Source organism: Platalea leucorodia, assembly GCF_965183815.1.
Source record: "Platalea leucorodia genome assembly, chromosome: 4".
Classification (NCBI taxonomy): domain Eukaryota; kingdom Metazoa; phylum Chordata; class Aves; order Pelecaniformes; family Threskiornithidae; genus Platalea; species Platalea leucorodia.
The window spans coordinates 58781213-58793746 of NC_138826.1; the positions used below are offsets into that span (position 1 = coordinate 58781213).

The window sequence follows — 12534 nt, forward strand, 5'->3', positions numbered from 1 at the left end:
GTCCCTTAAAGCTTACATACATGTATATGGAAAGAGAGTTCTTTTCTTCCCTGTAGGACATTTAATGCAATTGTGAAGTTTCTTTGACACTCTTAAAAGTCTATGAAAGGAAGCCCTCCTAGACTACAACACAACCAACTAGTATACCTGATAAGACACTAAACCCTATTTCAGTAATGTTAAAAAGTCTTACTTATTTTTAAACTAGTTTCACTGAGACAAAAGAAGAGGAGGAAATACCTTTCTTTTTCTATAAACATGGCCTTTCTCCTTTTGGATGGCTTCTGGTGTTGCAATATTCTAGTTTTAGTTTAGGGGTTGTTTTCTCTGTTTTACACCAGCCAGTTTTGTGGGGTTGCTCTTGAGATGGGATTTCCCATCTCACACCAGAATGTCATTCTGTTTTCAAACGTCTTTTTGCCTTCTTGATTCATAGAAGAGTTGCACAAATTTACACAGGTAGTCATTACCAGTTATACCAGTATAACTCCCAACTGTGGATGTTCTTGCTCCAGAATAAAATAGGGAGAGGGGAATACCAATACAACTACACTAATCTATAATAATTTCTTAGCTTATACTGTAACTGTTCATGTAGACATGCCTTTACCCTCTTTTAAAATGAAATCAAGGTGACCCCTCTATATGGTACTCATTGATTTAACTAAATCTATTTGGATAAATCTATTGATAAATAGAATAAAAATTTATTTGATCTTTGGGGAGAGGTTTCATGTAGCAGTGGAAGACAGGGGTGGGACATTAATTAAAATCACAGTTTTGCAGTTGGCTGATATGCTTCTTCACTCCTGATTTGACCCTGAAATTGTTGCTCACTGCACTGTGAACACCTTTGCCTACAGAAGCTTGACTTTTCACACAGCCATGGCAAAGACAGAACACCTCCCTTTTGAGATTTTTGGAAGAGAAAATGGTCATCCCTCCCCCAATACCTCTGAGCATGCAAATAAAATCTGCCCCCGTTCTTCCTTCCTTCAGAGAGCCTACACGGAAGAGGAACTGAATGCCAAGCTGACCCGGCGAGTACAGAAAGCTGCCCGTAGACAAGCCAAGCAAGAGGAGCTAAAGAGGTTACACAGAGCTCAGGTAGTGTCTCACAATCTTCTTGTCATGGCAGACAGTTAACTCTATGTGAAAGCACCATGATCCTGACATTCCTCTGAGTGTGTCAGAAGAGGATCCAGAAATGGAACTTACTTCTATTTCTACATGATTGTCCCTGCTCCTACTCCCTCTTCCAAATTTGATATCATGTCACAGACCTGGGAAGAATGGCTGAAACCTATCATGATAGTTTTACAGTGAGAAAAATAATGACCGTAATACCTTTCCAGCTGGAGATGAGTGAAGCATCATGCACTGAACAGAACAGTGATAGTCAGATAATACCTGATGAAGCTGCACCTATCATTGCTTTGCTAGATTATGCTGCTGGGTGAAGCGTTACCAAATTAACCTTTAATTACCGGAGAATCTGTTGGAAAACTGCTAGCATCACCTAGAGGCGATGGGATTTGTTTAAAACTCGAGGTAGGGGCTCAGCTGACTGAATAGCTTCACCTTTCACTTTGGGGTTTAGGAAGGTGATTGGAGTTGTAGCAAATAAGTGAGTATCAAGGTGTTTGCAAAATTAAGGGATAGGATGGAAGAGGGTGGGGTGGATGTTGTCACTGGAGGGACTGTGATGCTAGCTTTTGAAGCAGTTAGCTTTTGAAGCAGTGTATTGTTGAATACAAATATTTGTTTTCGAAAAGGCCGATTTGACTGAAGTCACTTAGTGCTGAATGAGTGCTGCAGGCAGAGCAGGAGAATTGCTGTTGGTGAGGTTCTGCTCCATTCTTCTCTGAACAGATCATCCAGCGGCAGCTTGAACAAGTGGAAGAGAAGCAGAGGCAACTCGAGGAGAGAGGGGTTGCTGTGGAGAAGGCCCTTCGAGGAGAAGCAGGTATCCATCAGAACTCGGTTTGGTTTTTAATGTTTTCTTATCAAGTGCTTGTGCAGTAGTCCATAGCTGCTTGGATTTTAGAGGCAATTGGACCATTATAGCCTAGGTATAGTCCAATATGAATCCATTCTCCCTTTTCTACTATCTTTTTGAGGCCTTGTTTTTCCTGTGTTTCTTCTCATTCTGGGACTTCCTTATCGGCAGAGACTTAGTTCGCTTGTCTTTGCCTGAGGCTTAGGAGGTGATTCTCCAGTTATTAATAATGGCTGCCTGACTGGTTCTGCATATTACTGGACATTACGGCTAAAAAATTGCAGGGATTTCCTACAATTCACATAAAGCTGTCACCGTAAAAGAACCCTGTTTGTGTGTTAAGGAAGTAATTGTGAAATTGTGTGTGCTTCCTCTATTGTGTTGGATTATCAAGGTAGTGTCCTTACAAGGGACCATCACAGAACATCTTCCTCACTGCACAGCCCAGCACACTGGCTACTTCCAACAAAGTTGTGCAGAGCAGAAATGCACACGTGTACTGAAAGGTATCCATGTCAAGCTGTTAAAGGAATGTTATGTGTACTTGAAATTAAATTAAATGAGTATCATCTGATCTGGCAAGCATATGAGTGGAGGAGTACTTGGTTCAGATAATGCTGATAGTAGTATAATGATTTGGAAAAAAGAATCCTCAATTACAAGGAGTCAAATATCCAACAGGCAAATGCAGTGTGTGTATACCTGACAGGCCCAGGATTATGTACCTGATTACAAGGGTCAGAGATCAGAAATGGTAATGGTGGAACAGGTGTTTGGAAACTGTTTTGGCTCGTTGCTTGGATTGAAGAGCCATGGCTGTGCCTGTGAAGATGGAACTTGATTAAGCAGTGAAGGTTCACCAGAGGAAAAGTCTGTTGTGACTTCCCGCCAATTACTACTCGGCCAGGATTAGGTATGTTTGATGCTCCATAAGGGTGCCAAAGCAGCAGGACTGAGTGGTTACCAAAGCAAGCAAATAGATACTACAAGTGTGGAGAACAATCTTGAGGACTTCAATGGTTTTGTGATCTGACTGGCTTTTTCGTTTGTGGGTTCAAAAAATTAGCCTTGTGCAAAAACTCTTTCTTTGCGGTGGTGCCTCCTTCCTTATGCTGTGTATTTCTGTGTCCCCCACTGTTCTCTGGCCTGCCAGTTTCTGCACTCACTAAAACCACCTCTCTTATCTCTAATTGTTCTTTTCCTTTTTCTTCTTTTCATCTGGAAGTCTGTCTTGATTACTCAGCTGCTAAATGACTTTCACGTAAGACATGTCAGGACAAGTGGGAAATCTTAGCAGCTGAAAGAACTTTCTTCATGATAGAGTGCTCTCACTGAAGAATGATAGAAGAATGCCTAAAAAACGTTCAGAGAGGGCAGAATATGACCAAGAATTGCTATTTTATGTGGAAGACTGCAGAATTAAACCCTTGTATAACTACCTTCTCAGTCCCAGCTCTCCCAAAATGGAAGCAGTCTTAGATGAGCTTGTGTGTTTGTGAATTTCCTAGCAGAATTATGAAATTGTAGGTCACTCTTTGCAAATGAATCTCTCTTCTTCAAGAATTCTTTAGGGTATGCTTTGCTCTTGCAACATGTTTCTATCAGCAGATCATACATTATGGTTACAGAAGCTTAACAGCGTCATAAAGAATTCACCAGCCTCAACTATTCCAGTTATTTCAGGGGATTAGCAAGAAACATATTCGGGGGGGGGGGGGGGAATCATGTTCTAACCTGTGTTGACTGAAACAAAAGATGATAAATTAATTCCATGCTTCACCTCTCTAGCCACTCTTGCATGGACATTTTACATATGTTTGCAGTAAAATAACTGAATTTCTTCTTTTTAAAGTCTGCGGCATCATATTCCATAAGTACAATTAATTTCTGCCTCCAATAGCCATTAATTATTCAGGAGGGCAGCATAATTTTCTTGTCATCTGCATTGCCTAAGATACTGACCTAACAGTGACCCCTGCATTCAGCCAGTACCAGTGTGTAAAGGTGTGGAGTCATGCTCTTGTCTCTGATCCGTCCCTCCCCTAATGAAACCATGTAAACAAAAGTTAAAAAAGGGAAGGGCGGTGTATAAAGTGGTGGTGTCATCTGAAGAAAAAAAATCTCTTTCTTTTTAATAAGCTTGTACAAGGGGAAGAAATGGGGGAAGGTGGGAGGTATGCCTCAAGTAACGTCTGTCCCGTAGACAGCAACCAGTATTAACTGTTCTAGGAGAACATATTAGGCTCTGTAATGAGTGGGTTATTCAGCTTTCCTCTCTGTAGAGAAAGAACAAATCACTCACTTAGACATTTAAATATGAAGTTTTACATAGTATTAGTAGTAGTTTCCTACTACTACATACTTGAAAATCCTGACAGAAGAAACAAAATTCTCTATTTTGTACTGATTCTTTTCTTTTTCTATTGTAGAAAAAGATAGACAAGACCATCTGAACTACTTCTCTCTGTCATTTATGATCTTTTAGCATGTTGCCTGTTAGTCATCTTTCCTGTCTGTAGAGAATTTCAAATTTTGCTTTTGTAGAGATCTTCCATAACTTTAATTCCTCAGATCTCTGGCCTCTGGACCTCTTTCCATTTTTATAAAAAAGTATTTTTCAATTGGACTGGTAAGAACAAAAACCAGTACTATAGGTAAGAATTTGTTTACTTAGAATAATTTTCCTTCTATTTTCCATCCATTTTGTATCATCCTTAATATGTTCTTGCCAAGTGACTTGTACTGAGAAGATTGTCAGTAAATTCCTCACAGCGATGCTCTGCTGTCTTCCTGAGAGAGTACAGTTGATTTAGATCCTAGCAATAGGTACAGACGGCTCAATGCTCTCTTCAGGAATTTCACTCATTATCTGATAGTTGTCAAGTTGGAATATTTATATGCTGATACTAGCTATTCAGCTAATCAGACTCAGAAACATTTTCGAGGTCATTGTCAACTTTAATTTTGACGAAATAATTGCACCTCCTTAGCTAGCTCTTTGTCTTTTCCTTTTTTAAATAAGCTCAGCCTCAGGCAAGGTGCAGTTGGTCTTTTATTCTTTTAAAAGCTGAATGCTCAATCTAACATTTAGTTTCTGATTCAGAAAATGATCTCACACCCTGTGATTACTTAATTGCCTTAATATGTTCTCTGTGATTATCTTTGAAAATCTCAGCCTTTGATAGTCACATTCATAGCAAGAATGAATGATTTGGAATGTAATCTCTATTTCAAGTGACAATGTAAGCTCTGTTTCAGGTGGCAAGTTTGTCATATGCAGGTGGTCTAAGCTTTTGTCATCCCTTTTTTTCCTTCCCACCTCCCGCCTGTTTCTTTTGCACCATGGTATTTCACTGTGTCATGGTTTAACCCCAGCTGGCAACTCAGCACCACACAGCTGCTCGCTCACTCCATCCCAGTAGGATGAGGGAGAGAATCAGAAGGGTAAAAGTGAGAAAACTCATGGGTTGAGATAAAGACAGTTCAATAAGTAAAGCAAAAGCCGCGCACGCAAGCAAAGCAAAGCAAGGAATTCATTCAATGCTTCCCATCGGCAGGCAGGTGTGCAGCCATCTCCAGGAAAGCAGGGCTCCATCACAGGTAATGGTTACTTGGGAAGACAAAACACCATCACTCCGAACGTCCCCCCCGTCCTCCTTCTTCCCCCAGCTTTATATGCTGAGCATAACGTTATATGGTGTGGGATATCCCTGTGGCCAGTTGGGGTCAGCTGTGACAGCTGTGTCCCCTCCCAGCTTCTTGTGCACCCCCAGCCTACTCGCTGGTGAGGCTGTGTGAGGAGCAGAAGAGGCCTTGACTCTGTGTAAGAGCTGCTCAGCAATAACTAAAACATCCCTGTATTATCAACACTGTTTCCAGCACAAATCCAAAACATAGCCTCAAACTAGCCACTGTGAAGAAAATTAACTCTACTCCAGCCAAAACCAGCACACACTGCAAAGGTAAAGTAGGATAATCTCAGTGAAGAATTTTCCCATTTTTCTGCGGTGTCCCAAGAGACACCTTGGATGGGATTGCTACTAATGTAGCAGTACTTCGTACTATAGTGCATTCGCCTGTTTGGACATGCTTATGACTTTGATTTCCTGTGTGGATTTTTCATTTTTTCAATTATTAACTTAAAAATATGTCAAATCAGAAATTTCTGGAACCTTTTCTTTCTCCCTTATCCTCCTTTATCCTAAACTTTGATAGTCATTTTTAAGAGCTGGGAAAATGTCTCCTACTGTCAGATCAATACTGAAAAATTTAAGAGCCACCTCTTTACATCAAGTGAATCATATGCAGTGAGAAATAGTGCTCTCAGTGCTCCCATCTGTCTCTTCCCCAAAGAAACGTTACACGGTGCTAGACTCATGGCGTACCTGTCTCTAGCAGCTGTGGAGGTACACGTCTCTGTTCCACACACTTCTGTGCAGGTTCTTCTCTGGCATAGATAGTGCATGAGCAGAAAGACACGTACCCATCTTTCTACGCTTAGGCGTTTGCCATTTGTGTCAGCGCTCAGTCAGTGCCTTCCACCCGTGTGCTGTATGCACACATCCTCCACTCAGTCACCTCCAAGAAATCAACCCTTACACCTTTCCTGCAGCTGACCTGAGAAATGACACTGTTTCCTTCTGACATATTGCTCAGCATGAAAGCAACAGGGTTAGTTCTGCTTTTCTCAGGAAGACCAGGAAAAACATCAGTGTCAGGTACTGGTGCAAACTGAAATAGGTGAAGTGTCTCTGTGTAGACTTCTTGATTTTTCCCCTTGGAAGTCCTTGCCTGCCTGCTGGGAATTTTCTCCTCATCTTCCCAATATATATGTTTGTGATATATTTGTGTGTGTGTGTGTGTGCATATATGTAAATATACAAAGAAAGAGAGACATTTTATATATGTATGTGCCCATGTGTATAGCTGCATATTTCTTGTTTGCCTTTTTCTTGTTTCTGTCTGTCTGTCTTTTTCTCATATATTGCTTTGACTGTGTGGGGCTAGGGTGGGTATCTGATTCAATAACTCTGTCTTCACCAATTCCTTGTTGTAGACTATTGGGGAGAGTCTTATTACAGTGACCTCATCGACTTGCATCTGGGTGGTATGTATAGCTGAACCTCCTGCTGACACTAACCCTGCTGACACTCCTCCCCACTCCTCCCTTCACCTAATTTTCCCATCCTTGGCTCACAACCAAGAAGAAACAGCCCTTGCACATGACTGGCTATAGCAGAACCCCTTTTCCAGCTCAGGAGGAGGAGATCCTGGCGTGCTCCACGAACCAGTGTAAGGCTCCCTCTTCTATTTTCCACAGTGCTGATTATCTCAAAATTTACTTACTGTTTTCACTCCAGCCACCTTCCCTGCTAGCAGTGGAAGGCCGTTCTGGTTTTTTTGCTTCTCCTTTGCAAAGTCCAACTCTACCATTGAAATCCTCTTTAGGAAAATATTTTGCTGCAAAGGGGACAGCAGAACTGACCTGCTGCCAAGACCTAACAGCACTGTACGCATTAGTCATGCCATTGCCTCCCTCTTCCCCTTCCGAGGCTCGTTTGCTTCTTCCAAAAAAGCCAGAGTGTGGTGATGATCTAACAAAAACAAAATGCTCCCTCAAGAGACTTTGGAAACACTTGTTAGATGACAGATACTTCTTCTTTCTTGTTTTGTCTTACTGAAAGGTTTGGAGAGAATCTACTGTTAAGAGTTCCAGTCATTTTTGCTGGAATCTGCTGTTAGAGTTTCCAGTCAGCCCAGTTTGCATCATTACACAGCTAATAAGCTTCTTGCTATCTTGTTTTGGTTTTGGGTTTGGTTTTTTTTAATATCCCATTTAGTGCTAAACATATGTTACATTGTTTAGCTCTTTTTTTAATGTAGCGATTATAATCTCGTCATCACTCTGCACCATGGTTCTGCGTTTCTTTAATTAATGTTACTTCCTGAATCCCTTAGTAGGTGGATAACTTTTGGGTTGCAAACAGCATTTGTTTAGCATTTGCCCATCTTGAAAATTTAAATTCCCTTTGCTAATTTAATCACCCTAAATCTATTCTTATAAAATGAACACACATCTGTCAGCGGATCCGAGAGAAAGCAAACTCTGCTCGGTTTTCTTGTCATTTGAGGATCTCATTTCATTTGTCTTTTGGAGTATAAGGTTGCTTGATCTAAGCTGTGTTTTTGTTGAGGGAGTGCCTTACAGTCCAGCTCCGTGGAGCAGAAGACCCACACGCTCTAGGCCTGATCCAAGACACATCACTAGAAGTCTTCCCCTGATTTCATTGTGTTCTGCATTTGATCCTTCAAATGTCATCTTGCCCAGGCTTTTAACTGTCACTTGTTCTCCTCCTCCAGGGGGAGGCTGTCCCACATAGTATCCATCTGTAGCTGTCTGTTGGGAATGACTCCAAATTGTCATGGCACAATAGGCTTTTATTGAAGAACATCCACCTGAATTAAGAATATCCACTGAAGTTCAAGTTTCAAAATGGAAGACTTTTCTCCTTAATAGACCTAATTTGTTGCCCGGTTCCCCTGTGCTAATTTTGATGATAGTTCTCCACTAGCGGTGTGCTTCATTCACTGTTCAGTCCCTCTGGCCTTCTTTCCTGGGGTGTCTTCTGCAGAGAGACTTTGAAACCCTCTTTCTAGTTATGCCCATCAGCTGGCACATACCCTTATGAGCACAGAGTAAGGGCTGTAAAAGGGTTGATGCTGAATTACACTTAACAGACCCTTATCCCTATTTAATGCTATTTCCACTATACCTCTCCCTCCTCCTGCTTCTCCTCCTAATGTCTCTTTAGAGACAGCTATCCCATCAAAATCACTAATAGTGGCTTTAAGAAAAGCAAAATAATCTTTACTTAAAGGGACACTGTCACTTAAAAAATTATTGTGTTGCAGAAAATCTTAATTGAAAAATTTAATTTACTGTTTATCTTTTTTGCGTGTTGGCTTTCTCCATTTCTCTGAGCTCAGACAGTCACCCCAGAGTGGTCGTTTTTGATCTTCTATAACAGGCTGGTTTTATTCGTATGGTGACTCAGTCGCTTGGGCTTCCAACAGTCAGAGACAATATTCACATTTTTTAAAAATGGTTGATAAATTTTAAAAATGTATTAAGTTTCTGCTCATCTCAAAAATACCTTTTTCGAAACAAACTTTAAAAAAAACATATTGGGCAGTATCCCTTTAAATGCAATGAGCCAGTATGGCCTGCTGGAGTATGTGGCTTTATAGTATTGTTTTGTTGCCTCTGTAATTTGCTTTATATTTGCTTTTGGGGCTGCCAGAACACTTTTGCCAGAAGGGATACATTGCTCTGATGATACTTGTCACTATTCGGTGGCAGATTTAGAGCTCAGCTCCAAAATTAATATGTCTGTGCGGGATGCTGCGTCTGGGTGGAGTGCCATTAGAATCCCCGGAAGGCCCTGTGGCTGCGCGGTCCTGCTGAGCACTGCAGGCAGCGAGGATGGCTGCGTAGTTAATTATTCTACTGGCACCCTGTGGCTCTGAGGCATAGGCATTGACTTTAGAGTCATGCAGTCAGTAGCATGATAAGCAAAATGGCAAAATACTTTGAAAAGCTATCTGTAAATTGGTAATAACTTTTGAATTATTAGGGCATTAATTTATTCTGGATTTTCTTTACACTAACAAGAGTTGCGTTTCATTTAGTTGTTACAGATTGCGCAACAAGTTCTGCAAGGGAGTGGTAACTTCTGACATCCTTGGTCAAGGTCCAGTTTGCAGGATTACAGATTGCTGTCTTAACTACCCCCGTTGCTCTGCTTGAATGCCATAATCCTCTCTTCCTGTTCTAAAATGTCGTGTACCGTTGCTGTAAAGCAGATGTTTCATTTCACACTACAGATGGTCACATTTAAATTCTGAGTAATTATTCCTATGTGTATATCGTATACGCGGTTATGTTAAAAGAACATTACCAAGGTTGCAAAGTCAACTGAAAATAAGATTTTGTATTATGTTGATATGTCAACAGATTTATAACCTTTAGATCCACCTCAGTGAACTCTGCCTCATGCCCTTATGGAATAACTGATAGCAATGCTAGGTTGTCCTCCTCTGTGTAGATCCTCATGGAGAGGAAATGGGACACTGGCAGTGGCTTTCACAGATGTTTGCTGGCAGCTGTGGAATGGTGAGACTTGAAAACACGGATTCTGAGCCAGACACTGGAACGATATAGTGCTCTGGTAGATACACATTCTTTGTCCCTTTTATTCCCTCTTCCTAGACAGTCCTCGTCCTAATCCTGTCTTTTTTCCATCCAAAGCTCCTTACCCCACTTCCATTTTCATTCTCAGTCCCAGTTTCAGCTTCTCAGGCATTTAATTTTAATCCTACCTTCTTGACAAAGAAATCCTAGTATCCTACCCTTCAGACCTCCTGTTCCTCCCCACTTAGCTGTTCCTAGTCCTTCATTCCTGCTCTGGTCTTCCCACTGACTCAGTCCCCACAGTCTCAATCCCTGCCTCTGGCCTTCTCCCAAAATTTTTTGGGCTCTGCTCAGTCTTCTACCCAGCATTATTTGTCTGGAAAATCATAGGTCATATCTTCTCCATGAATCTGCCTTCTCTTTTCACCTCTTCCCCCTTTTCCCCTCTCCTCTCTGTCTCTTCTCCTTTAGTAGTTTGCATTCTTAGTATCCTTGCTTAATTAGTCCCAGCCTCAGTTCCTCCTTACCCACCAGTTCCTTGTCCCAGTTTGCTCCTTGTCTGCCTGTGGAAAGTACCTCTGTTGTTCCCTCTGCCTTCCAATGAGCGGCTTCCTTTTCCTTGCACCCAGGAAGGGAATCACTGAGGAAACAGCCCCATGCTCCTGTCTTGCTTTGCTCTTGGCTGGAGTATGCCGAGACAGGCAAGAAGGATGTAAGGAACAGAGCTGGTGGGTTTGATAGTGCTGATTTCAGACATATGCTCTCCTTGACAAGAGCCTTATGAGCATCAGATAAACAGGGGAGGGAAAAAAAGTGCAATTGTGGTTTTTTTAATCCTTTGTACTTTGTTTAAAGCATACTCTACAACAACTTCACTTTTTATTAGCTTATTTACAATACTTAAGTTGACTGTGTCCTTTAAAGTCCTGCAGATCTAACTCTGCAGGGCTGGAGTCTTGATATACTCAAGTGGGAACAGTCCTATTTCTTGTGATTGGCAAACACAGCTCTCCTGGAGGAGGAGTGGAGTTGTAAGATAAACATTGTTTTTGCAGTCTGCAGCTGCTTTTGACACTGAAGTGAATTGGTAACATGTTTTCTTTGCTGTGAATTTGGAGCAGGAAAGAGCACTTGATAAGCAGAACTAGATAAGTATAATTAGAGTACTTGTTAGGTGCTGGAAGCAAGCAGTTACCATTTACCTGCTGCTTTCTGCAAACCTCTCACAACTGCACGCAGAAACGAAGCCTTGGGAGGCAGGGCCAGTGCAGGACTCTACTAATTCTGACTGCATTTTGAAGGGCCTTGAGGTCTAGTAGAAGCAGAAGACTTCTGTGCAGTCATTTGTGTGTGTACTCTGCTCCAACTGTTGCTTTCCCTAGTTTCTTTCCCCTCCCACCTTTTTTTTTTTTCCCTCTCTTCTGCTGGATAAATAAAGGTGTGGTTCAGTTTGCATGACAATTCAGTGGTCTATGAGTTTTTCCCAGGTTTCTTCTAGTGATGGTGCTTTAGAGAATATTGGGGTTTACAGTTTTAGTAAACTGTGAAGTCAGACACACTGAGTGATGTGCTTATGGGATAGTCGTCAGTATCCTTGCCCTCAGCTTCATACCTGCAATTGTGTGAACGCTGTTCTCCAGGAGGTGGCTTTCTGTATTCTTGCACTTTTACAGCACTGCTGTTGAACAACTTCACCAAATAGTAAAGTTGGAATGCTTTATTTTTCAGCACTGAGGTTTCTGACCAAAGCTGATTTTTAAAAGGTGGGAAAGAGGATATTTCCTGTGATCGGTGCACAGTTTGTCTTACTGATCTCTTTTGGACTGATCCTTATTTTAAGCACTGAGTTGAAATTAGAGCTCTTAGTCTGCCTGCTGAATGAATGATGGAATTTCTTAGTAGAATAAGAATTTCTGAAGTGTCACGCTTGTGAGGTCAAGTGCCAGCATAATGGTTCAGGAGAGCTGAGATGAGCCTCAGAGCTGGATTTCCTGCCCGGTGTTGCTGATTTCCAAACTGCCCTGGTTAGTCAGCAATACAGAACTCTAAGTCTTCGGATGTAAAGGTTGCAAAGGATGTGGTCCCATTTAGTCTGTGGTATATCTATTCAAGTCATTTTGATTCGCAGTGGCTCACCACTTCTCAGAAATTGTCACAGCTCTCATACCACAGGACATGGGCAAATAGTGAAGGGGATCAATATGAGCTGTAGCTTAGGGATAATGGTGTCTGCCACCTCAAACTTTCTGCTGTGCTTTCTTCATCCTGATCAATCATTTTTACCACTGTGCTTCAGATGAAGTGTTACGTAGCTACAGCACAAAAGGACAGAACCAGTCTGAAG

General features: G+C 41.6%; 1 protein-coding gene across 7 annotated transcripts in view; it reads left to right on the forward strand.

Annotated features, from left to right (window-relative positions):
* Positions 1 to 12534, forward strand: part of MICAL3 (microtubule associated monooxygenase, calponin and LIM domain containing 3) — a 165981-nt gene that overhangs the window by 140399 nt on the left and 13048 nt on the right. For 6 of the 7 annotated variants that reach the window (XM_082310800.1, XM_082310794.1, XM_082310796.1 and 3 more), the window contains 2 exons: positions 1000 to 1107; positions 1873 to 1966. The exons of the other annotated variant lie outside the window; for it this stretch is intronic. In XM_082310800.1, the coding sequence (XP_082166926.1) occupies positions 1000 to 1107; positions 1873 to 1966 (202 nt within the window). The remainder of the gene's footprint in view (positions 1 to 999; positions 1108 to 1872; positions 1967 to 12534) is intronic. 7 annotated transcript variants of the gene reach the window in all.